This window comes from Momordica charantia, unplaced genomic scaffold, assembly GCF_013281855.1.
Source record: "Momordica charantia cultivar OHB3-1 unplaced genomic scaffold, Mcharantia_2.0 BLBB01000151.1, whole genome shotgun sequence".
Taxonomy (NCBI): domain Eukaryota; kingdom Viridiplantae; phylum Streptophyta; class Magnoliopsida; order Cucurbitales; family Cucurbitaceae; genus Momordica; species Momordica charantia.
This window is the reverse complement of record NW_028275307.1, coordinates 1-26,276: the sequence shown is the minus strand read 5'-3', so window position 1 is coordinate 26,276 and position 26,276 is coordinate 1. Positions and strand designations below refer to the sequence as shown.

The 26,276-nt window shown below is 34.1% G+C and overlaps 3 protein-coding genes and 1 pseudogene across 12 annotated transcripts; 2 read left to right on the top strand and 2 right to left on the bottom strand.

Annotated features, from left to right (window-relative positions):
* Positions 1 to 442: 442 nt before the first annotated feature.
* LOC148207506 (plastidic ATP/ADP-transporter-like) lies at positions 443 to 3,688 on the bottom strand. Its single transcript, XM_088118426.1, has 5 exons — positions 2,688 to 3,688; positions 1,883 to 2,137; positions 1,560 to 1,703; positions 1,133 to 1,480; positions 443 to 1,037 (listed from the first exon to the last, which is right to left on the bottom strand). The coding sequence occupies exons 1-5, from the start codon at positions 3,447 to 3,449 to the stop codon at positions 672 to 674; spliced, it is 1,875 nt and encodes a 624-aa protein (XP_087974552.1). The 5' UTR covers positions 3,450 to 3,688; the 3' UTR covers positions 443 to 671.
* Positions 3,689 to 13,928: 10,240 nt separating this feature from the next.
* Positions 13,929 to 15,086, bottom strand: LOC148207505 (caffeoylshikimate esterase pseudogene; annotated as a pseudogene).
* Positions 15,087 to 16,564: 1,478 nt separating this feature from the next.
* On the top strand, positions 16,565 to 23,082 carry LOC111021034 (protein ANTI-SILENCING 1). 10 transcript variants are annotated; one of them, XR_015787842.1, is made up of 15 exons: positions 16,576 to 16,668; positions 17,102 to 17,201; positions 17,526 to 17,879; positions 18,426 to 18,594; positions 19,161 to 19,303; positions 19,547 to 19,741; positions 19,899 to 19,925; positions 20,382 to 20,474; positions 20,780 to 20,858; positions 20,968 to 21,064; positions 21,554 to 21,671; positions 21,787 to 21,903; positions 22,311 to 22,390; positions 22,488 to 22,561; positions 22,976 to 23,082. XR_015787842.1 is itself a non-coding variant. In XM_088118421.1 (14 exons), the coding sequence occupies exons 2-13, from the start codon at positions 17,175 to 17,177 to the stop codon at positions 22,359 to 22,361; spliced, it is 1,470 nt and encodes a 489-aa protein (XP_087974547.1). In that variant the 5' UTR covers positions 16,576 to 16,668; positions 17,102 to 17,174; the 3' UTR covers positions 22,362 to 22,390; positions 22,488 to 23,082. The 10 variants fall into 10 exon arrangements, 2 of the variants coding, with proteins under 2 accessions (XP_087974547.1, XP_087974549.1); XR_015787844.1 differs by having other exon boundaries at positions 17,526 to 17,611; positions 17,687 to 17,879; positions 21,787 to 22,390; positions 22,488 to 23,082; XR_015787845.1 differs by lacking the exon at positions 21,554 to 21,671.
* Positions 23,083 to 23,926: 844 nt separating this feature from the next.
* Positions 23,927 to 24,774, top strand: LOC148207504 (cytochrome c oxidase subunit 5b-2, mitochondrial-like). The gene is made up of 3 exons (XM_088118425.1): positions 23,927 to 24,251; positions 24,367 to 24,452; positions 24,616 to 24,774. Exons 1-3 carry the CDS (start codon positions 24,080 to 24,082, stop codon positions 24,685 to 24,687), a joined length of 330 nt encoding a protein of 109 aa, XP_087974551.1. The 5' UTR covers positions 23,927 to 24,079; the 3' UTR covers positions 24,688 to 24,774.
* Positions 24,775 to 26,276: the final 1,502 nt, after the last annotated feature.

Here is a 26,276-nt window from a genome sequence, read left to right as displayed (position 1 = left end):
ATCATATTACCCACTTTATTTGCCTCCATCAAATTTGTCAACTAACCATCCTATCATCCACTTTATTTGTCAATATCAACTAAACCAACATCTCATCACTTGTCTCTAGAAATCAGAAGATTCATTGTCAATATCAACTAAACCAACATCTTATCACTTGTCTCTAGAAATCAGAAGTTTGAGTCTTCGTTACTTTATTAAAAACATAACATTCAAAATAATAATAAAAATAGTAATTAATTAATTAAAGTGGAAAGATTTGGTTAAAGTAAATCATCATAGATTGGTTCATTCGTACAAAGGGATAAAGTAAATCAAACCACTACTTAGAATTCATTTCCTTGTAAGCTGGACAGTTTCTAACAAATTCACATGTTTGACAAATCAGACTCATCCAGAAAATCCATACAGCTTTTCTAAAACTATCATGAGATAAATGGAATTACAATAAAATTTGGGGGTTCCCCCCATTATATATAAATGCGATTACAAATACGGTACAAGAGCGATTAAATTATATTGAGGGCAAAAAAAAAAGAAAGAGATTTAAGGAAAAAAGTCAGATCATACTGTCTTGGCTAATTTTTATTCTATAGAAAACTAACACAAAATTCTAAGCCAAACAAACCAACTTCTCCCTGTTTGTTTGAATTAGCGATGGGAGGACAAATCTAGGCGTTGGTTGGGGCTGAGGTTTCAGATGAACTGCTCGCAGAGTCTCCTGCTGTGGGGTTCAAAGGCGAGCGGCCCGCTAGGGAGCCGTTGTCACCGTCGTTCTGTGACACGACTGGGATCTTCACGGCTGATCTTTCCATCTCCTTCTCGAGCTCTTCTTCCCGGCGCAGAGCTGTGAACTGGCTGTCCAAGGATCTGGCTGCTCCCAACCATGCAAGGACGATGACCAACAGGATTCCTCCGAGGTATGGAGTCGAGTTGGCAAGAGACCCGAATGTCAAGATCATGAATTGTTGAATGAGAGCGCCTCCAGACTTCCCCAATGGGTTGCAGACGACGTCGATGGCAGCCTTCCCTTTGACCTGAAACACAAGCATTTGTCACGCAAAGCCAACGAAAAACGAATTCTCAAATAACGATTTCACAGTCGATGTACAAACGAATCATCAAACCATACCTTGGTATCCTCATCCAAAGGAATGTAAGCCATTTCTTTACAAGGATCAAACAAACTGTACTTGGCACTCTTGCTGAAGATGTTTTGCATAGCACCCACATAAACAGCAGCAAGAAGAGGAGTTAACCCAAACTGGGTAAGCATAGGCGCGATCGGGCCTCCAAACAAAATCAATGAAAAGAAAGCAACTCCGGTCACGAGGAGCACTGTGGGCGTAATATTGGCTGCAACTCCCCATCCATACTTGTTGAATATATATTGACTTAGCAACATCATTATGAACGTTACTATTCCGGTAGCAGTTGAGAAATCTCCCATGAAAGAAGAGTACTCGTTCGGGCTTGGAAACTGCACAGTTGATAAAGGGTATTACTTATTGAGCAAGCTGATTGATAGACAGACATTCCAAAGTCAAAAAGCAACAAACCTGTGCTTTGAGCTTCGATTTCCACGTAACCTCGACAAGGTTGATACTGATTCCATACGCGACCACCAGAGTGGCAAGATCCCTGATGTACCTTGAAGATGCCAAGAATTTCAAGCTCTCCATTGTCCCCATGTTAACCTTTTCCTGCAAATGAATGCAACAATCACAAATACTCAGAATCGCTTGTCGAAGAAAGATAACAGAAATAACGACTTTGCATATGTGGGTTAACAATAGCAACCGCACATGGATGCCGGGATATCAATTATTATCAATGCCATCATCCTAAATATAAATATAGCATAAGTTTCTTAAGAGGTTACCTTCTTCTTCTTGCTGCGAGTAGGAAGAGAAGCAAACTTATTCACCCACCAATAGAGGAAACAGATTGCAAGCCCCATACCGACCACAATACTCATCATTCCTTTTAGAGAAATTGCCCAACCATCAACTCCAGGACCCAAATTTTTCCTCAAATTCGAGAAATACTTCACGGTCCTACCCGAGAAAATGAGGGCAACATTTGCACCAAGTCCAAATAAGGGATAGAACTTTTTGGCTTCATCAACAGTTGTAATCTGCAGAAAAATGAATCAAAGAAGAGAAAGTTAACGAGCTAATCCATTCAAACTCTGCTTTGCTAAACATTGGTCACAGCTATACCCCTAAAAGAACCAGTAAATGGAGATAAATAGTTCTAACTTCAAGTCACTCCCCCAACAATATTTTTAGCAACATATAGATTTAACAAACCATGCATTACCAAAACATAAGCCCAAAAATCAAACAGATAGAAGCTACTTCGAGGATAAAACCATTTTGTTCCACAAAATACAAATGCAACAGCATTAATCCTGTTTCCTTCCACATATCATAAACATGAACTTAAACATATTTTACAATTCCAAACCAAGTATCGTGCCAGCAGAAGCAAAAACTAGCATCCAGATAAATCATTCAAAGAGTTTTGACATCGACTTCAATGGTATTAACATCCATCCAATCCGCATTCAAATGAGATCCAAATCGATAGCAGCAGTCAACAACACACAAAAAAAAAACACATCATAAATAACAAAATTCAGATTCAATAGTCTGAGTCTAAAGACAAAGCCTTAGAATCTATACCTGATTGGCAAATCCCCAGAACAGAACAGAAACCACCACGCTTCCCCACAACTCAGCCATCACATAAAACAAACAGAAGCTCCAGATCCTCATAATAGCCAGAGGGCCAAGGAACCTCGGGCCAAGCGTGTTGAGAAGCTTATCAGCAAAAGCTTCGGGGTGGATATAGTTGCTGAGGGGATACAAAAGAAACCCAAAAGCCCCAAAGAAGGCAATGAATGGGACGATAACTGTGTAGAACAGGGCCTGCCTAGGCAGCGCATTGGCCAACTTGGTATACAGCAACATAAAACCAACAGCCATAGGCAAATTAACCCAAGTCTTCAAAAATGGAATAATCTCTGCGCTGCTACCTTTAGCCGTCACAACCAACACATCCTTCGTATCCCTAAGAATTGTGTAATTAAAAAGGATGCAAAAGAACATAAGCCCGAGAGGGATAATCTTCTTGAGGGTCTCAACCTCAATCCCCAGAAACTTAGGGCTCTCAGTTTCCGCAAACGCCGGCTGTCCATCGGCGGCGGCGGCGGCGGCTTCGGCCTTGCAGATTAGGGAAACTCGCTCTTTGGGACAGAGCGAGGGATTTTTGGGGACAAATCCCTGAAATCTTTGGAACCCATTAGAGGAAAGGGAAAACCCAGGAAGATTTCGGGGCTTTGTGGATAAAATCCTATGGCGGAGGCCGTGAGAAGGCAATAAGCTCCTGGTTTTGGGATTTGGGGGTAGAGAAAGAAGCCCTTTGCTCTGTAAAACGGCCTCCATGCCTCTCTCTGATCCCTTCGAGAAAAGAAATCCGATGGATTTGGCCTTTCAAGAGGAGAGCATAAGAGAGACACAGATAAGGAAGGAGGATAGAAGATAGAGGAAAAGGAAGGAAGATAAGAAGATAGCAGCAGGGAATTGCAATTTCCTTCTCGAGAGGATGGGTGAGCATACAAATATCTTTTATACAAACTGCAGAAAATCAAAAACCCTCGAAATCTTTCAGAGAACAAACGCCAAAATACTAATAAAAATCAAAAAATGACGGACGGAATAATATGAAAACAATTAACGATTAACCTTTTTTTTCTTTTGTTGACAGAAGTTTGATTGTGGCTAATCCGTTTGTGCCAACGTTCATGTTTTCGTGTTTTTTGTTGGTTGTTTTTGTGTTTTTTGATTGTTGTTTTTTGTTTTTTGTTTTCTACTTTTTTTAATAAGTAAAAATTTGTTTGTTGTTTTTTTTTTCTCGTTATTTTTTATTGTAGAACAATAAATAAAAATATAATGGTAACTCTTTATTGCTTCAGTTACTCTCTAATATTTTGTCTTTTAACTTTTGTTCATTTTTGTCTTTAAACTTTTGAAACATCCTTTTGGATTCCTAATTTAATAAAGGGATGGTTTTTGTCTCTTTATTTTATCTTTTTATTTCATTTTCTTCAATCATAGTTAAACAAAAACTAAAAACATAAATAATAAACAAAAAACAAAACGCTTGATTTTACATTTTTTAAAATTTTTACACAAATTTAGAAACGTTTCTTAAAAATAAGAAACGATAAACAGAGACAATTATCAAACGCTTACATTTCCAGAAAAAATTTTGAAAATAAAAAACAAAAAGCAAGAAATAGAAGTATCAGTATCCGGGTACTTAAAATCTAAATAGCTATTATAGCTATTATGATTTTCTTTTGTATAAGTTAGCCACTAAGGGAAAAAAAAAAAATTTATCCTAATTAGTTATTTAAATGTTAAATTGTGAATCAAGCCCGTAGTTGGGTCCACTAGTTGAAATTAAAACTAAAGGGTAACATTTATTATCTATCAAAATTCGTTTCATTTAAAGTTTATTTCTTTTAAGAAGGTTAAAATACTACTTTACTTGAATTTTATCTATTTCAATTCCTAAATTTTAAAATATTAAAATTTAGTCTATAAATTCGTTCTCTCGATAAAGTTTACAAATAGTCCTCATTATTAATTTATGCTTAATTTTTTTACAATAAAAGAGAAAGAAAATAGACTCTACAAACATTTTTGTTAAAAATGATATTATTTTTAATAATAAAGACAGAGTCACAGACTTGCAAATCAAATTGCCTATGCAAAAAAGGGAAGAATCATGGGACGAAATTAATTTGTCATCGGTACGAAATGTCCAGAATGCCCTCCCACGGAAGATATTTTTCGAGGTTTTGCCAGTTGGTTATTAAAGTGCCACGCTCCCTTTTTTGCCCTTTTTTCTCATTTCTTTCCAATGAAAACTGCGCATTAGAAAACGATGTAATGCTTTTTGTCCACCAAATAACAAAAAGTGCATCTCATTTACCTTTTATGTTTTTTTCTTGATTTTTTGTGGGCTGAGCATTGTAATTTTATTTTTTCTTTTATTCAAAATTTTAAATATATTTATAAAAATATCATAACTTTTATTTTTCTTAAATATAGCATATGTAGCATATGTGTGACTTCATGAGAAATTATCTCTCGACTTTCATTAGATGAACGATTTAGTATCTAAACTTTGAGTTGAAACGATCTAATTTTTTGTACTTTTAAATTGCTCATAATTAGTCCTCTTAACTTTAGTATGCAGTTCTAGAATTTTAGTATGCAACTTTTTTGTTTATATAGTTTAAAATTACTAATAATTTAGTCACTGCCATGAAAAATCACATCATAATTCAATGTTGAATTTTATCATCTAGCAATTTTAGTATTCGTAATTTATAAATACATTTTCCATAATTAGTTTATGGATATTTTCTTATGAAAGAAATTGTCACGAAATTTTGAAGCTAAATTCATAATAAATTGAAATATAAAGCATTACGGATAAAAACTACTAATATTTGTTGAATTTGCTTTCTCTATCACATAAATTTAGATATTTTTACTAAACAGATAAATCAAAATTGTTACTTCATATTATCTATTTTGAGTATTTTGTATTTACGTGTTCAACGACTCATTGTTTAGATATAAATTCAAATATTATAGTTATGGAAGAGACTCACCAACATTTTACTACTACTCCTAGAAAACGAATAATCACTCGGTATTAGACCAACAAGTATAAAGAGATTTACCAACACTAACTCATCTTTTGTCATCACAATTCGTTGTAATCGTCAATGTCATCACAAACTATGAGGAAGCTAGAGAAATAGCTAAACTTAATAATTAGTTGTATATTATTTTATTGTTAGATCTAAATTTTGGTATGATATAAAATTATTGTTAAGTTATGTTCGCAAATTAAAATTTTTAACTTTCATCTCCAAATTGACAATAATTTTATTTTAAACTAAATTGTAAATCAAAAATGTTTTCCAATAAAATTATCCATTTCTCTTTCTCTTAAAGTAGTTAAACTTTACTTTAAATTAGTTTGAATAAATAACGTTTAATTACAAATTTAAATATACAATTTTTGCAATAATGAAATCTCTACAAAGCTTTTAGTTATTTTAAAAATATTTTATTATAACATATATGGTGAATGTTCTAACAGATACTTTAAGTATTTAGTTTATTTGTTAAATAATATCAATTCGAAAAGAAATTTGCATTTTTTAAAGGTTGAATTGAATTACATATTTTCTTGCTTTTTTTAGAGGGAGGAAATAATGATAATAATAATAATAATCAAAACAAAAAAAGGGAGGAAGAAAAAAAAATGGCCACCCACCCCGCTAGAATCGGATCCAGGTCAGCAGTGGGGCCCACATATTGCTTACGTTGTACCCAGCCATGGTTATGGACAGACAGCACAGCCTTCTTTATTAAATCAATCAATTTAATTAAATAATTAATTAATTAAACTTAACGATGGGTTAGGAGAGTACACGTCAGCAGACTCTCACATTGAGAGTCAAGACGAGTGGCTGGGCTCAACTTTCTTTTCCCCCTCCGTCCACTAATTAATCATTTCACCTTTTTTTAGTGACCAAAAAATAAAAATATTTTATTTTTTGAGGAAGTGACAAATTAAATTATATTTTATTTTCAGTACCCGATGGCTACTTAGATAAAATAATGCAATGACCAGTGGATACACGAATATTTTATATACCTTTGATTGGGTGACGTAGGAAATAAAAAACAATATTCAAGAATTTATCTTTTATCGCCATTTTCGAATTGTTTCTAAAGTTCTTTTCATTACAAATTCTCCTTACGAGAACTTATTTATTAGGTATGTATTAAAAAAATTAAGAAATAATCAGAGCGAGTAATTAAGTGAAGAGATATATAAATATCCTAAAATAAATGTGTGTTTCTAAATAACATAAATATTAAATTCTACAAAAATGGTTATTTGAATTTAATGTAAAGTAAAGCATGCTGAAAATTTTAAATATATGCTGTATTTGAAATATTGAATAGTTGTGACTTTTTAAAAATACCTATTAAATTAATGTTCTTTGTTAAGGAAAAAATAAATAAAAGCAACTAACATCTAATTTGATAGATCCACGCCATTAACTTGCTGAAGCTGTGGAGCAATTTCCTCCAGCAACCAAGACTCCTTCGATTCCTTCACCTACCGTGCAGCTCCCCACTGCATAAGCTATGTACGGAGCTTCATTTTGGCTGACAATGGTGGAAAAGTATCTCTTCGAATAGGTATGTCTTCAAAATTTCCTGTGCAATCATCTCTTCAGTTGATAGATTTCTTTACCCGTTTGTGGCGCTGCGGCGCTGTAATTATGAGATAAAAGCTCAATCTTCGTCTACAAGTGCTGTGATGATGCGGTGTGATGGTGTTACTTCTTCGAATTTTTGCTCTCATCTCTGTCCTGCGAGTGCCATGGCACTGTGATGCTTCTTTGGCTGGAATTAAGCTTTTCCTATGTACTTTGACTCTGATTTTCTTCTCAATTAAGATCACTTATGGTCGAATTCTTTCTAATGGTTTGTTATTGTAAAAATATAATTTATATATAGATATGTCAATACTCCCCTCACTTGTAATTTTTGGAAAGTTGTTGAAAAGTTGTACAAGATCCAACAAGTGGAAATGATAACATAGGATCTGGTACAATATTAAATATGATTAAATGATCGATCAATCCAAAACCTTAAGCTAATAGTTTAAGGTAAATTCAATTCATATATAGATATCTCAACAATTAAATTACAAAAATATAACATGGATCCAAATATGGTCAAATTCAATAAAGGTATCAATTACCATCTCTAAAGATTGATGGTTTGATCCTCACTAGAATACAATTGATGAACTGAAAGAATGTTTAAATATTATTTTGTTCAATGTGCTTTTGTCTTTTTTTTTTCATATTGTACTTTCAAAACATATATCCGATCACGGTAGTTTTAAAAAGTGAGAATTTGGATCCATATCAACACAAATTTTATACACAATTAAAATCTTCTTGATACAAATTTATGGCTACATCTCAATAAATTTGAATAATTAAAAATATAGAGACTAACTAAAATAGACATTTTATTAATACAAGAACTAAAATAATATATAATTTTTAAATTAGTAGAGATCTAGAGCAGAACATACTGATTCTTCTGCTCACAATAAAGAAGTTAAATTAATCTATCGTATTATTATACTATTCATCTCGAGACATTCCATGATCCATCCCTATTGAAAAAATATACATTATTTTGAAAAAACTAGATTACAAAAATGGAAATGAAGATGAAAATAATAAATCATTTTCATTGGAAAAGGAAGCTGCCACGGAATCTGTGCAGTACAGCCCTAAGTTCCAAAAAAGAAAATAAAAGTGGACCAATTTTAGGAATAAAACAAATTCAAAATTCAAATACAAATTGCTTTTGGGAAACTTGTTTCTCGTGCTTGCAAGCTAAAGCAACCCCACCTCTCTCTCTCTCTCTCCCCGGCCCACCTACCTCCTTTTACAAGTTACCACATTTGAATTTTGAATGCAATTTCATTGGCTCAAAAATATAAACGTCTATCAACTGTTCAATTTATGATGGGAGAATCGTGAATTCTAATTTTTATTCTCATACTATCGCTGTAATACTACGTTAATGATTAACAAACTGTCATTCAATCCCAAAACTTAAATCGATGAATCAGATAAATTTAATTTATATATTAACATACCAACAAAACTATTTTTAAAAATTATTTCAGTGTAGATGGTATGCCAATAACCATGATTCGTATGATAGTTTTTTTTTTCTTTTTTTAAAGAAGAAGAAAATAGCGATGTAATTTATTATTGGTGGGAATGATCGCGACGTGATTGGAATTTAAGAATGGGTAAGCCAATTCCAATTGGAGAATTAGATTCCAGATTCGGTTGGTCAAATTGGAAATGAAATTAAGAGATGAAGTTTCGTGGGGTTTCAGAATTTAATTTCACAATCAAATTTGATGGTCAAATACGACTCGTTTTGGAGTTTTGGTCGGAGCCACCGTTTCAGAGAGCGTAGCGCCGCCCTAAATAACACGCCAGGCCATATGATTTTGCCATATTTTTCTTTTAACCATTTTTGTATTTTCTATTCTACCTATAAATAAAATCTTCACTAAACTAAATTTGTGTGTGATTTTTTTAATTTGATTTTATATTATATTCGAGTTTGAATTTGACACTTTAATCTTATCATAAATTTTCATTAAATAGAATAAATTTAATACATAATTAAAACAAATGTAGTAACTTTACATTCTCATGGATGTTAAATAAAATTAACTTCTATTATTGTTTTTTATTAAGGTCATGTTTCCTTAACGGCAATCGTAATGAAAACCAATTGGAATAGTAATGTTATTCCATTGATGTTGTTTATTAAAAATTTTCTGGAATTGTAATCAGAATTGGTTTGATGTTGTTTTCTAAAACTGGAATCGGAATCAGGATCAGATATATGACAATTACAAATATATCACTTTCTTCTTTTTAGCCAATTACAAATATATTATTGTGCTGATATTTTTTAAATTACAATAATAATAAATTTTATTTTAATTTATTACTATATTATTGATAGTAAATATTTCTTATTATAACAATTTATCTAATATTAATATATAACGAATAATTAAAATAAAATTACATCAAATAAAATATTTTTTTATTAGAACAACCAAACTTTAATAAAAACATATTATTAAGTTTTATTATTCTAATATTTAAAAGTAATAATATCTATTTAAAAAATTTATTGATATTAATTAATATTAATATTATATAATAAAATCACTAATCAAAAATTATATGGGTTTAATCCATAGACGAGAGAGGAAGGATAAAAGTGGTACATTTATATACATGAGGTTCACAAAATAAGGAATGAGAATGAGATTGATGAGTTGGAGGAGTGCAATGAGATTACAAAGTTTGAGGTGGGTCTCACCATTTGATTACATTCCTACCGTAAACACCCTCAAAGGGAATCAAAATTTTCATTACGATTCATTGATTACGATTGCAGGTAAGTAAACGAGGTCTAAATGTCAACCAGCACAATTCGACCAATTCAAATATATATTTTGATCAAAATATCAGTAATTGAAATCTCCGCTCTTGCATCTTGTTTTGTTGAATAAAAAAAGGTTGATTTGACCAATCTAGAATGTTGGTACTCTTTTAGCTATCCTATATGACCATATAAAACTCAACTTGAGTTGTCTTTTTTTTTTTTTTTTGGAACTTCATACTTTTCTAAAATAAAAGTAACAATGTTCTTCTCATGAACTTTAATATCAAATTTTTTTACGTAATATATGCCGTTGAAATTATTAACCAAATGTTCACATCATATATCCAAACACATTAACGCATTGCATCAGCTCCAGAAAAAAAAAGCATGAGGCATTTTCTCAAATTTTCATTTTTAAATATGTTTAAAAAAAAGGGTAAGGGGGTGAAATGTTATTATGAAATTGTGATAAAATAAAATTGAGATTAAAAAATGAAATTGAACGTATCAAAATGATTATTTTTTAAAATTAGAGACCAAAATGGATATTTCCAAAGTATAAAAACTAAAATAGACCAAAATAATATTTAAATCTATAAATAAATATGGAGAGAGGGAGGGAGGGTTGCCTTTTTTTCATTTTTTTTTATTAAATGAACATTTACATCAGAAAAGTGGCCATCGTGCACCACAATCAAAATACACGAAGGAAAATAATTATCTCAAAGAACAGAGAAACACTAAGAAATGACAGACTTGACCTTGAAAGAATTAGGAACGTGAACAAATTTTAGACCACTAAACACCTTCCTCAAAGTCATAACATCCTCAACCTCATTCAATATGTCGGAGGAGACTCCTCAATTAATGGAGAGATTTGTCAATTATTGTATCCTATTTAGAATTGGAAGAGAAATAGTTGTCTCCAAAGTTACCTTATTATCCGCCATGACATGCAACATGCAAGAAGCGATTGAGAAAATTCCTCAAATCATGCTAGTCATGGAATCTCACTACAATCAAGACTAATAGCCTCCACAGATTTCATAACGATGTTCGAACTAATCGTTACTGCTAGTACCTCCATCGTCGCCCACCTTCAGCTCCGTCATCCTTGCCTCTGGACCATGGAAGTTCTCTCAACTAGGATGCAACGAAAATGAAGAGCCATCCCAAGAAATCGCAAATGGGTGTCCTCTCCAATTTTGTGCTTGATAACTCTTCAAAACGTTCTGATGATGAAACCACGAACCATACATAATAATGTTGTCTTTGATTTTGTCAGCTGCAACAACATTATCAACGTCCAACGTGGAGAAGAAGGAAAAGGAGTGGGGAAGAAGGAGAAGGAGTGGGGAGCAAATGACTAACTACTCAAGAGGGAGAAAACGTAATAAAATAATCCGTAGTTAAAAAGGAAGGGTTTTGTTTTTGAAACAGTGTTTTCTTCAACTTTAACAGTAGGGTCCAAAAGGCAAATGAATTATTAACATTTAACATTAATATTTATAGCACAAGCCAGCGCAATGATTAACTTTAGCCGCTCAATTATTTTATCAAATTAATATTGAATCCTTTTTAAAATATCTCTAAATCGTTTATTTAAATATATTATTCAATTTTCGAGTTTCTACATATTATGTTATCCCATTTTTTGATGGATGCGGACGCCTCCAACGGCTCGGTTCTGATCAATTTCCCTGAAACCGTCCTGTCCCTGGGAAGGACCAGCGTGGGGCCCAGTACAAACGGTTCTTATTAATACACGTGGCAACAGAATATTTTTCAATCAAAATCGCGAGGAGAATTGACGGTTCAGAATCGTCTTTTGACACCGCACGTGAGAACATCCCGTGTTAAATATTCTATTTTCAATTTCTTAATTAAGAAAATCATTTTAAATTAATTCCCTAAAAATATATCGACAATATTATTTATTTATTTTATTAATGATTGAATGACTATTCGAAATCTAACCTTCCATCTACCCTACTCAATTCAATTTTTTTTTGGACATATCAATACCAAACTTTTTGTGTTCCGAAGATTTTGGGAAAAAAATATATCAATATGTAAGTTGATAGAAGTTTTATTTCATGATATAAATAACAATAGTAGTAAAGCATAACAGGTTTGCTGCCTACCAAAAATTTGGTCCTACAAACGTTTACACGTAGAATATGAAGGGTCATTCATATTTTTTCCATTCAAATATCGGTATAATTGTCAACTGAAATATAATTATAAATGATAATAAATATATGAATTATTTAGGTGATTACCGATCAATACTAAAATTTTACTGACCATCATTAACTTTTTTACAAATAGAGGAAGAAAGGTAAAAGAAAAAATTAGATAATATTTTTGCTTTTAAAAAATTTCAAAGAGGTATCAATTTTTGAATGGTACGTCCTCAAATCAACATCCAAATATTGTTCCAAAGATATTTACTCATTTTTTTCCCTTTTGAATTGATATTAAAAATGATTCTCTATGTTTAGTATCTATCAAAAGTTGTATTGGGCATAGACTTATTTATCACATGGGAATTAAATACCTGTCAGTATTACCATCTACATGCATTAAAATTAATTTAATATGAGATCAATTTAAAATAACTATAGTTGTCCAACAAATTCAAAGTATGGAAATTACAAAGTTGTCAAACAACACAGATAGACATTCTCTATTTAAAGAATTAAAGGGCATCTCTTTAATAGTATTATATTTTAATTATTAATCTAACATTCTTCTTCTTATATGTTAACCTACCAATTTTCAAACATTTTAATTCCATGGAAATTGAGATGTTATCTACTATTTTCTTTTTAAAGTTGGAGTTTAAAACTCCTAGTTCTTAATTTATTTTACTAAAAAAATAATAAAATTTTGGTCCAACAATGAATTTCAGTTTTCAAATAAGGTGGAATTATGACAAGATGGGTAAATAAATTGCTGACTTGAGCAAACTCAATAGGTCAAAGTGTTATCATCAATTAAAATGTTGTAAAAAATAATAATAATAAAGACGAATTTGGAGGATTTTTTTTCTCATCATTATTCTTTGGAGTTTATTTGGTATGGAAAATTTGCTCCATTGCACAATTTGGAGCTCAAAGTGGGCCACAAAAGTGAGCCCATGACCGCTTGGCAAGTTTTTTGGGCTAACCATACTTCGGCCCGTGTGAAAAGAAGGCGCGAGAATTTTATTCTTGAAAAATAATGTAGTAACTCAATTCCATTTGCTTAAAAAAAATTTAAAAAAATAACTTAATTCATTTTGCCTCTTAACTTTAAAAATTAATATATTTTAGTTTATCAACTTTCTTTAATCATGGCCATGGGATTTTATTTTTTTTAAGGGTTGATCATGGAATATTAACTTCTTATCTTGATAAACTTTCTTAAAAAGAAAAACATTGATTTTGAACGTGTATTAAGGAACTAATGTGGGAATAAAGAACTAATGTAGCAATAAATTTTGCTAGCTTAAATCAGCAGTAATTGATATATGTTTCTGGCTCATGAGTTCGTATCCCACGACTCACTTTTATTAAACAAATGTGGAATGAATTTTACACGAAAACTTTTTAAAACTTGGAACAAACTTGAATCTCCAAAAACCAAAATAGGACCTGAATTTTTCTTCTCCAAACTTAAATATTTGCACGACCACATTTGTATAACTTGTTTGGATACTCAAATATTAGTATAAAATAAAAGTGATCGAGCTAAACCTAAAAGAAATCTTACATTAGGAATCAAGTTTATTGTTTTTTAATATAATAAAGTAAAATAAGAGAAAGAAAGTCAATAAAGTAAATTGCTATTACGAAATTGTTAACCCAGAAAACGCATCAAATTTACCATTTGTGTCATTTTTGGCTATCCATTCCCACCGTCGCCATTATCGCGATCTTTCTTCTTCTTCTTCTTGGATTCGAATTTTAGGGTTTCGATTTGTGAGATGCGTATTTGCGAGCCCTCTCATCGATCCACTCCCTCATATCCCTCAGCACAATTTCCATATTCTCATCCGGCTCCCCCTGAATCAGAGAATGGTACATCCCATCGTACAGCTTCAAGCTCTTGTCCACGCTCGCCGCCTTCCCGTACAGAAGCTCCGACGACGACGGACACGTCACCCCGTCCGCCGTGCCGTGAGCCGTCAGAAACGGCGCCGTAACCCTCGAGAAGTTGTCCTGAATGTGCTGCGTAACCCTAACCAATTCCCTCATCGTCCCCACCCGCGGCGGCCCCGTGTACCTTCTAGGGTTCGACGCTATGATTTTCAGCTTCTCCGGATCCTTAATCGCTTTTCCGACCATTTTATTGTCCGGCATCGCAGCCCAGGTGTCGGCGACGCCGAAGAGGAGGCCGTAGAGGAACAGCCGGAGCTTGCTCGGCTTCATGTTCTCCGGTATGACGAAGAGCGGCGCCGAGAAGATTAGGCCGGTCCACTCGTCCGGGTCGGATTGGAAGTACATCAGCATCGTGGCGGCGCCGCCCATGGACTCGCCGAAGAGGAACGCCGGGAGGTGTTTGTAGGGGTCGCTGCGGCGGACGTGGAGGAAGAAGGATAAGGAGGCGGCGGCGACTTTGTCCATGTCGCCGAGGTAGCAGCGGAGGCCGTCGGATCGGCCGTGGCCGAGGAGGTCGGCGGCGAAGACGGAGTAGTAGCCCCAGGAGGCGAAGCTGAGGCAGATCTTCTGGAACATCCAGCCGGTGTCGGAGCCGTAGCCGTGGGTCATGTAGACGGTGGCCTTGATCTCCGGCGAGTCCAGAGGGATGAAGCTCTGAGTGAAAACCTTCCCATACGGCGTCTCGAAGAAGGATTTGGAGTTGCGGACGCCTTGGGAGGCGTAGAATTCCTCCTCCGGCTGATCGCCCCAGAAGTTCGGAGGAGTCTCCGGCGCCGGCGATTCCGGTGGCATGGTGTCGGTTTTCGTGGGTTGTGTTACTTGGGAGGTGGGTGTAATGTAAAGTGGGATGAGAGTGGGGGTAGGTGGGGAGGGTAAAGATGTAATTTCGTAAAAGTAATTTAATTATTTTTTTTTGGGGATAAGATGTGTTTGGTGGAGGACGTGGTTGTTGTTATTGGTGGACTGAATTTTCTGTTGGGTGGGCCCGCGTGGGGTCCGCCACTAAGGAAGTTAAGCGGTAAGCTGCTAAATGTTGGTTGGTAATGTTTTTGTTTGATTAATATCTAACTTATTTATTTATGCTGAGTTTTGGTTTCTCTTTATTTTATGTTTTATATTTATTTTTTATGCCTAAATCGTCAAATATTTGATCTTTATAGTTTCGAAGTTACAATCTCGTTTATAATTTAGTTGAGTTTTATGAGTTGTCCCTGTGGTTAATAAATTGTAATACCTTATTTTTCTTTCCAATTTTAACATTGTGAATGATACAGGTTCATCATACCTAATGTATTTGTGGCAATTAATTGATATTTTCTATTTGATTAGTTGATTGCATTAAAGTTTAAAAAAGAATAAAAAGCATGAGAGGAATTGGTAGATTTTTAGGTAGATCATGAGTGAATATAAAGCATTAATTCATTATTATGTATTTGAAACGATAATAAAAGTTTCGCGATATTTATCCAAATGATAAAGCACCAAATTGACAATTTTAAAATCAAACTATTCTTAGAGTAATACAAAATTTGTAACGGTTATAAATCCAACATTTTATTTTTGTCATTGACACTGTTTTAGTTTTCTCACGTTAATTTTTATAAATTATTTAATGAAATCTACACAAAGGTTGGTATTTTATTCAGTTGTTTGATGTGTGAATGTATACTAGAAGAGTACTGTTCTAGTTATTCTAGTACCATGATGTGTCAAGTACCAACGTAGATTTGTAAATCTTTTATTCCTTTACTGGGTTGAATTCAAATAAAAATAGAAATTTTATAAGTTTGGTTGAACCTAACAAATTCGAACTTATTATTAATTTTAAAACTATTTTTTTACTCAATTTTGTTTCATTTAATAATTCTTCGTGAATTATCTATTCTACCATGTCTTTAAAAAATAATATTTTAAAGATTTTCTTTTAATGTACCCTCTCCCTACCTAAATAAAAATCAACTTATCAATATTGATAGAGTGTTGGACAATATATAAATAAATGTTACCATATTATCATTTATCTTTTTTGGTTATACAATATTTTAAATAAGTGGCATGAATAATTTGAACCAGTCCAATTCAAATATTTTATGGTCGAGTTTATAATTTAATAAAAATTATTTGGATGAAATAAATTTACGACTAGAACATTTAGATTAAATTTAAAATGTCCACCCAATTTATAAACACTCCCAATAACGTGAGAAACAAGAAATTACCAATGGGACCATTATTTCCGTTAGACGAAGCGTTGTATATATCAAATTTCCCGCGAGAATATTATATCCAACATTCTCTTCATTCCCGCTCCCACGACCATCACGCTTTCTCTACTGTCGCCATTTTGATTCTTCGATCCTTCCGATTTAGCTTCTTCGGATAACCAGTTCTTCTTCTCTACCTCAGAGGTAAACATTCTTTCTGATCACGCTCTGCCTCTTCGTCAATGACGCTGCTGCCCCATTTCTCTGCTGTTTTCGACAATCTTTGTAGGGTTCGATGTTGTCTTTTGAAGAACTTTCACCTCCCGTCTTGCTTGTTTGAAATGAAATGGAGTTCTGTGTCTTCTCTTGCTCTTCATTTCTCTCCGATATTCTTGTTATTAGGTCTTTGAGTTTCACTCTTCTGATTGTTCCATTACTGTGGGCTCTTTGTAGGGTTTGATGTTGTCATCGTTCTGTCGTCTTTGAAACCCGCACCAAATAAATTGTTATTATGATTGAAACGGACTCCATTTTTTTTCATCTGTAATTATTAAGAAGATGTGGAGCAGATTATTGGGCCATCAAACTCGTGAAGAGGCCAGTAATGGTATTAACTAACATGGAAGTTTTGGTTCAGGTAATCATCCGGGCCAGTGTATAAAAAGACATTTGAAATTATTACAGTAGCGAGGAGAGCTTATGGACAAAAAATGAAACTCGTCGAGAGGCCAGTAAAGGTATTAACTAACAGGGAATTTTTGGTCAGGTAAAATTAGGCTAGACAATAAGATAGAAACAAAAGTAGATCTCTCTCTTGGATATTTTAACATTCTGTATCGAGCTTGTGTAGTGGCTAATTCAAAATTGCTCCACATCCGGGTTTATGAATGTCGTTAGTTTTTATTCTACTTGTGGGACTGTTCGAGTTATATTACTCAAGACTTGGTCTCCTTGTTACTTCGTTGTCTTTAGTTTTATTGATATCTCGAACTTCCTACGCTTTTCAGTACATACGTTTTGTCTTGATATGACTTTTCTCTTTATTACCGTATTTTGTATAGACAATGTTGCATGTTGGAGAAAGGAATGTGAAAAATGAATTTGGATTCAAGTGGGGCTTGAAGACTAAAGTTGTAAAGGAGAAGGGGTATCAGTTCTACGAATCATTTTTATGCAATGGGTTGGAATACTTTCTTTATGATTGTGTGTACATTTACCACAGAGGTGACTGTGAAACCACCATAGGCAGGCTTGTGAAAATGTTTGAAACGAGAGCTCACGAACAGAAGGTCAAGGTGGTGCGTTTTATGCGTCCAATTGAACTACGTGATTTTCCGAGAGATTTTGAGCCACGTTGGAATGAGATATTCTTGGCTTCTGGCGAGAGTGCTGGTGTTTCCAAATGTTATCTTTTGGTAAGTTGAATTTTTCACGCATAAGCAAATTTAAATTCTGGCTTTCATGGTATAGGCTGCAGTAGCGAAGGGGATTTCTAACTATTCAATTGTTTTAGCATTGGTATGTGATCTTTGCCTGATATACGGTTTTTATGTGAGCTCTTAACTCTTCCTTTAAGCATGAAATATGTACCTATCATCTTGCAAAACTTTTCATTTTGTCTATGAGCTTGGAGGTTAGAGTTCATTCATGATTATGCAAGCTTTAGTTTTCATGTGATGTTTAGGATAACCAGTCTATGCAACCTATAGTTTAAGAGCTTTTAATCTTTAACATAAATAGATGTTACATAGAATAAGATCGATTTGACGAGAGATATAACTAGCTCAGTGCTCAATTGATGGTAACCAGATATTAACTTGGGAACAATTTGAAACTCCTAATTACATTGTCCTGGACTAATATTAATCCTCTGCAAATGTGGAAACGAACTCTTCAAAGTTCTGCTAAGTATCCAATATTACCTTTCCTCTATTCACCCGACTTTTACTTCTGTAATTTAGGAAGAAGTTATTAGAAAATGCAATGTTGTTTGCACCCTCAAGGATGGGAGAAATCCTCAGCCATCCGACGCGGAGTTGAATTCGGCAGATTATATTTTCTACCGTACTTATGATGTTAAAAAATGCATGATCCTAGAGGACTTTCCAGATGAAATTGATCATATTAAAGGTTAGACATCAGTCACTTTTCATCACACTTCAAATCAGCATGTAGTTCTGCGTAATTATATTCTTCAAGGAGAAGCTCTGGCCTTAAAAGGCTATGCTTGTTGAAAACTAAGCATTTACAACCATAATGTTTTTGTAATAAGTGCATTATATTTTGAGCTTTGTATAAAAATAATAACTTATAAATTGCTAGAAATTCAGCAAATTAGAAGTTGCCTCTTATTATTTTTCTTGTCTTTCTAGTTTGAGAGTGCTCGTAAAATATGTGTTTTTTTCTTTCATTTTAGTAAAAGGTAATCAGTAAAAACTTACTTAGACGTTTGACGTTTAGTTCTGTACGTTCTTAAAAGTACTTTTGATTATTTCTTAATTATCTTGTGTCAAAAGTACTCTTCAAGTACTTTCTCAGAAGCACTTTAAAATAGTTTTGACTTTTTTAAAAAATATTTTTATGTTATTTTCACACGTGAGAATTTTTTAGAGGAGAGTACTTACTAGCCGTGAATGACACCCTCAAACATAGCCTGCCGTTAGTCACACTTTAACAATATTGTCTATTCGCTGCAGTGGAGTGCCTTTTTAATAGAGAACCAGATGCAAGGCAGAGTAACCAAAAAACCATGGGGGAGCTTGGTGGAAATTCTAGTCTTCCCAAGTTTGGACGAGAAATAATTTGTGGAAGCAAAAGTCAAATGGCCAGTTCAGACAATGTATATGGCTTATGTTTTATTTTCTCAACTCCATTTATTTCATAGTTTTTTCGTTCCTACCTGTTCAGAATTAAAGAAATGCTTATCTAGAGAACAAGAATTGGTGCTCTTTTTTAATGGTTGCAAGACCTTGCAGCACAAAGTTCTTGTTAATATAGAAGTGACATTGAGACCAAGAAAATTTATCAGGATCAAAACAATTCCAGAGTGAGAGGTTTCTAAGATTTGTCACCAACAATTCAGGTGGAGGTGTCACCTTGTAAGAAGACGAAACTTCTTTCAGATGGCAATGGTCGAAATGTTGGATCTGTGAAAGGAGCCTACAATGTGAAGGCAAGTGAGATTTCTAAAAGAGCAGCACCTCAACTCAAGCTTATTCAAGATAAGAGAAGGTGTAAAAGCACTCAACTTTTGCAGGTCACCAAGAAGCTAATAATTGTAAGTACTTGGTCAGTTAGGATTTAAGGTTTAGAGTTTAGCCACACCATAGTAAGCAGCAATACTTCAATTTTGCATTTTTTAAAATGTTGTAGAATCAATCAGTAGTTTTAAACCACTACTGTTTCATAATTCCTTTGTGTCATGATGTTTGCAGGACAGAAGTAAATGGTTCAAGCAACCGGTAAGTTCCCTTTTCCATACACATGTAGTCATGTTTGGTGTTGACTACTGCTAATTATAGTTTGATTTGGACCATCGGATCACTCTGGCCATATAAGATTGATTACCAGGATAAGTGCTGCTATTGTCCCAATAAACTCGCCTTCATCACCTGTTTTCTATATTGTAAATTAATCTATGAAAACTTAAAATTTCATCTCATAGAGGACACAAAACTCCCTTAAACCCCCTATATTCTTGATGTTCAAAAAATCCCCCGGGATACCAAGTGTTGGCTATTAATAGTTTTACTAGAAAATGAAAATGACTAATGAAACCGAAAATACTAATTGGCAAGGTAATAAAAGTTATTAAATTAATCTACTAAAAAAAAATAATCAACTCGATTAATTATTTAATTTTTGTTTCTTACACCTTAAGTTATTAACAAGCGTTGCCTTCTTGTATAAATTTGTAGCCTTGGGAGCACAGATTGCGACAAGCTCAAGAAGTGGGAACACTTGTCTTATTGGAAAATCTGGATTCAACACTTTCATCATCAGAAGTGGAGGTAGATGTGTTTCACAAAATTAAACAGTAGTTGATCGTTAGAACGGTGAAATCATTTGTTAAATCTTAGTTTTTTATTTGTTATAACTTATAGATGTATTTACAAAATCACCCATCTGATCATAGTACCTCGTGAACAATCATTCTGACTGTTACATAGGCTATAAAATATGCCCACAAAGTAAGAAAAAGGTGGCTTGAAATCGTAGGACATCTTGAATCAGATGGGAAGTGAAATTTGGGGGACCAACTGTGCAGAATCTTTATAATCATTTGTATTGATTCTCATTCTATTTTTCTTGGCAGGAATTAGTTCAAAAGGCTCTCAAGCAAAAGGTTGATGCCAACATGTTGCCGTGCAGTTCGATTTCAAATCCACACTATGGTATTCTTATATTTTTTAAATTTTTTTTGGGATAAAAACTTGAGGTTATATTCAATTTCGAACATCCGTGTAGCAGAACATGGAAACTGATTTTTTCATGTCTTTTCAGGCAAGGCTTTAGTTATTTTCAAGTCAAAGGCAGCAGCTGAAACTGCCTTGTCAGATTTGACGAAGAGATGTCTAATGCTTTCAACTTCTGATGGGAGGTAATATTGATTTCTCCATTTCTTAAGAAAACAAATATCGACTTCATTGATTTTTTTATTTGTATATATGCCATATTTTAGGAACCTGATATCTTGCAATGGAAATTGACAGAAAATACTCTGAAATGTATTACAATATAGGAAGGAAGATTACGATAAACTTGGGAAGCATGGACTCTCCCAAAATTATTCTCACAAATTCTACTTATCCATATCTCTCTAACCTTTCATTTATAAATACTTCCCCCTAAGTTATTATTATTTTGCTATTACTTAATATCTAATAATACGTCCGATATTGTCAAACCAGTTAAGACATCTTGTTCCTTTCCTAGAAGTTGGAGGTTTAATCCACCCTCTCCATCTTTGTTGTACTCATAAAAAAAAGAAAAAGGAAAAAGGCCTAATATTTCTATTGAAATATTGCTAACACCATATTTAGATTTGGCCTTAAAGAAATAAAGGTTCTATTGCCATGTTTAATTGCAGTGGTTTTAGACCCGTAGTTGGTAGCAGAGGATTCTTAGCCGATTCTAGCAAACGAGTCAATTTTGTTGGCCATCTGTCCCTCCCAAAATTATTGCGTCAAAAGTATACTATGGAGATGGTAACTCACTTTTATATATTGATTATGATAGTACATGCTTATTAGAATATCCCTTGCCGATTTTAAAGTACAATTCTAGTGTTCTTTTTTAATATTTTGTTCGCACATCTCTCAGAAAAATGCAATATCCACGTCACATTGCTCTCAGCCCAATACTGTTGAGTGGGATCTGGCAATGGAGTGGCGACTATTGCAAGAACGGTCGGATTTGTGGTGGAAAAAGTTGCATGCGGTACTTAGTACTATGATCTGTTCTAACCATTTGGTACTATTGAATATATGCCACATTTATTTCAAGATTTTTAATTTTTAAGCTTGGTATTTCACCTTACATATTGATTATATGGGTATTTGAAAAAAGTTTGTAGATTATTGTGACTGTAAGACGGTAAAGGGCTTTCGACTACAGCTCATGGGTTAAGTTTATCTATTCTGAATTTGGGAAACCTAGTTTACATTTGATATAGTTTGCGTATCTTAAACTAAGAATACACTTAATCTTAAAGGTTAATAATATTCAGCTACACAAACCCCAAATTTTGAAACGTACTGTTCAGGCTTTATACACGAGCTTTTATAACTCACCAACTTATGAACCAAAATTACTTCTTGCTCTGATTTGGCTTATCTAACTTGTAGAATCAAAATGAGGAGGTACTCAATCTTAAGAGACAGCTAAAATTAAAGTAAAGTGTGCTTGTAGCTTGATCTAGACTCTGGTGAGCACATAGGACATGAGTCATGGTCCTTCCACATTCTCTTCCGAAAGACAACTTTTTGCGGATAACTAATGATGGAGTTGTTTATAATTTGCAGGCATTCTTTCTCCAAACCCGATGTAGATATTTTGGTAGCATGATACAGTCTCACTAATTCAAAAAATTTCAAAGGTTTCTATGACTTTCCCCACGAGCATGCATATTTCTTTTCCTTTGACATATGTGAATGTTTGGGCCAACTTACATACATCTCTGAGCATGAAATTTTATCAGTTCTATCTTAATCTTCTCAATTATGTCATGAGATCGAATGGGTTTTGTCTCGCTCATGAACTTGATGCGAGGACCTTGTTGAAATAAAATTTAGCCTTTCCTTCCATAGAAACTGTTTATGAATCTCTATTTCTTATCAAGTCTAATATTTCTAGTTTTGAAATCGTTAAATGAACAGCCATTTTGTTGAGTTCGTCTCGTGCCAGGTTGCAGCAGCTGCAAATATCTCACAAAGCTACTCGTGTCTCGTGATCTTTTGCAATCATATTAAAGCTCGATATCCATTCATGAGTTACAATATTTCCTCTGCAGGTTTATTCTTAGTGAGGATGGAGCAGTCAAAAGGTTGACTGTGACAACAGCAATGTATTCAACTGTATTTTGTTTTACAAGGTTGAACAAATTGAAGGGATTGAACTTGTTTGGTGTCTGTCTTTTGCAAGCATTAGATTAGCAACTTTCAAGTTCTGCATCGAAAATGTTCAAAACAAACCCCAACAGAAATTTAGTGTCGTAGTCAATTTTTGCATGCTATTATGTTAGGCAGTTAGCTTCGTAAAGAGAGTATTTGCTGAAGTTTTAAGGAATTAATCCTTTCCCTAGCCCCCACACTAAAGAAGTGACTAGAGTAAAAGAAGTGATTTATCAGAGAAGACACAGATATGTTGAGTATTAAGTATTTTCTTTCATAAGTATATTGGAGAAAATAAAATATTATGTTTAACTGATTCAATAGAGCGTGGTCATGCTTCTTCAATTTATCTCTTTCAACCTTGATACTATGAAACGGATCTTGAAAATGAAATCTAAAATAAAATTAAAAGATTCTTTTAAAAATCCAAGACCAATACGACCATTTTAAAAGTATAAGAATCAAGGTAAATCTCATGAAAGTACAAGAAAAAAAATAAATAAAATGTGAAATTACAGTAACCAAAATGGTATTTTAATCAATTTATTTGATAATCAATTTACAGTATCTTCTAAAGAAAAAGAAAAAAAAAAGAAAGTAAGATTACTTAGTTCATACACTCAAGATTAAAAAAAAAGATTATTATTCGTTTGTTTATATTATTACATCAACATCGAATCGATTAAGACCATAGATTAAACGTACATGAACTAAAATAAATCAAATTGAAAGTATAGATACTAAAATAAATATGGTTTAAACTTAAATAATAATAATGATAAAAAATCCTGCGGCACGTGCGACGTTTTGCCCTCGTGCCAAATCATTGGGCAAAACCCCCCTGCCCAGCCACTCTTGACTTGTTCCTTCCTTGTTCGTCCCATTTCCGAAAGCGCAGACGCCGAAGTTCGCCGTCCAATCCAGTCCAGTCCAATCCAATCCAATCCAATCCAAGGGGTGCGACCTGAGATCACTGCCGGAGAAATCACCGATCACAATCTACCATGTGGAGGAGATTGCTCTCTTCGCAGCTCAAAGCCCTAAAATCTCTTCCCTCATCATCCCCCAACCCTTCCTTGGGACGCATTTCTCAAGCCACACGACTCGCTGCTTCATCTCACGCTTCTCCTTCCCCTTCTGCTCCGCTCTTCCATCGCCATTACGCCTCTGATTCTGGTAGATCTTATTGTTTTCTTTCCATTTTACACTCTCTGTAAGTGACTGTATGGATGAATCTGTAATATGAGTGCGAATGTTGAATTGATCTCGCGTGATTGTTAATTTTGTTTAGCTGATTCCGGTCTCAAGAAGAAGGTTGAGGATGTAATGCCAATTGCAACCGGTCACGAGCGCGAAGAGCTTGAAGCCGCACTTGAGGTGATACTTCTCGTTTCTTTTCCGTTTCGTGCTTTCATTTTTCTTATTTGGTGCGGACCGTTTTCAAACTGAGACTGGTATAATATGTTAATATTTTGGCTGGCCTCTGATGTCTTTCTCATTCTGGGGGTGGGTCTCATTTCAGTTGGTTTAATGTTTGCAGGGAAGAGATATCCTTGATATAGACCATCCCGTTGGTCCTTTTGGAACTAAGGTTAGTGTAATTTGTGGTTAATTTTATCTTAGCACGCTTTTGGTTGTTGGAAGTAACTCCTCACATGCTTTAGTTTCATTTTAACTTTCGTTCCATATAGATTTCATGGCATGGGTGATACAATATCACTCGAGGTTACTTCCACTTGAAACTTGAGCAGCGGTTTTGTTATGCTATCTTCTCTGTTTAAACTTTTTCATTAACTCCTCAACACGTTTGCAAACAGATTGTTACGAATTTTGGTTTCTCTCCTGATTATTTTACGCCTTTTGTCTTTCTTTCATGCTCTATCGTGTATCATAAGTTGTTATTGAACTAGAATTAACAATACCCGGAAAGGTTCTACTTGATTTTGATTTTTGGATAAGGAAGAAATTACTCACACTATGGATAAACAGTTATTTCCTCTTTTTCAACCAAGGATATGACAGAAGAAAACACTCCAGTTGGTTTCAATTAGGCAAAAAAGAGAAAATAGTGATGTAGTGTGCGACATCTAGAATCAAGAAAATTTGCAAGTTCCTCAATAGCTGTCTCACTTCTGGCATTCCCCTTAAGATACCTTGTTCTTCACCAGCTAGCTAGCCCAAATCAAGTCTGAAAAATAGGGTCATTCAAAGAATATTAGGCTTCCTTTTAATTGCTATAAATGATAATCTTAAGCCATTCTTCTCTAAACCCTACCTTTGGCATCTTGATCGGGTCCTATTATTCCTTATGTATCATTTTATTTTATCTGGTTGAAAAGTTTCTTTGTTTTGGAAAGTTAAATGCTTGTGATTGGTTGCAAAAAAATTGGCTGTTCCCTTTCTTCACTATCTAAACTGCCGTTCAATTGTTATAAAGCACATTAATTGGCAATTTCTACTTTCAGTATAGTGATCTTTTCATAATTTTTGTACCATATGTTGATATGTTCCTATTCAGTTTGATGTTATTCGGGGGGGTACTCCAAGAGATATGCATTCTTCTTTAGTTTTGATATATTGGAAGATCGCTAGTCAATGATGGAATGCTTTTGGATATTTTCAGTTTCAACTCTTTGTTGCACAATATGTTGTTTTCTGTTAAAACTCATATGGGTTAATAGGCCATTGATGCTATCTGGTCAACACCACTTAAGGTTGAAGAGACTAAAAACTCTGCTGCAACCAAATCTTCTTCTTCTTCTTTTTTTTTTCAAATTACCACAAAAATACATGTGGCCCTGATTTTCTCCATCATGATGACATAATACCAACTTGGGAACAAATTATAGGATGGGGAAGTATTTCCCTTTCCAATATTTTATTTTGTCAATTCTCATTTGAAAATGGTGTTGTTTAAGTGCATTTAGGGTACAGTGTGCTAAGTGTCACGGTCGTACATTTTTCAACCGCGTGCGCGCCATGATCTAAGCTCGACCATGGCCAGCCTTACGAGGAACACTAGCCCCAATCTACTTTTCGCGCCCTTTATGGCTTCGTCGGACCTTAGACGAGGGGTTTCTTCTTCCTCGACTCGGCTTCATTTCACTTTCCAACCCTCTTGGTTCTCGGCCACTCGGCGTCCCGCTCCTACGATGAGCCAGGACCTTACCGGGATGAGTTCTGACATATAACGAGGTCAGA

Bases quoted from the DNA above. Each gene is read 5' to 3' on its own strand.
- LOC148207506 (XM_088118426.1), bottom strand. From the start codon at position 3,449: ATGGAGGCCGTTTTACAGAGCAAAGGGCTTCTTTCTCTACCCCCAAAT. The intron at 2,138-2,687 runs GTATAGATTCTA...ATTTTTCTGCAG, and splicing joins TCTGGGGATTTGCCAATCAG to ATTACAACTGTTGATGAAGC. The intron at 1,704-1,882 runs GTAACCTCTTAA...ATTCATTTGCAG, and splicing joins CTCGCAGCAAGAAGAAGAAG to GAAAAGGTTAACATGGGGAC.
- LOC111021034 (XM_088118421.1), top strand. From the start codon at position 17,175: ATGAAACTCGTCGAGAGGCCAGTAAAG. The intron at 19,742-19,898 runs GTAAGTACTTGG...TGATGTTTGCAG, and splicing joins TCACCAAGAAGCTAATAATT to GACAGAAGTAAATGGTTCAA. The intron at 21,904-22,310 runs GTACTTAGTACT...TCTAACTTGTAG, and splicing joins GGTGGAAAAAGTTGCATGCG to AATCAAAATGAGGAGGTACT.
- LOC148207504 (XM_088118425.1), top strand. From the start codon at position 24,080: ATGTGGAGGAGATTGCTCTCTTCGCAGCTCAAAGCCCTAAAATCTCTT. The intron at 24,252-24,366 runs GTAGATCTTATT...AATTTTGTTTAG, and splicing joins CCATTACGCCTCTGATTCTG to CTGATTCCGGTCTCAAGAAG. The intron at 24,453-24,615 runs GTGATACTTCTC...TAATGTTTGCAG, and splicing joins AGCTTGAAGCCGCACTTGAG to GGAAGAGATATCCTTGATAT.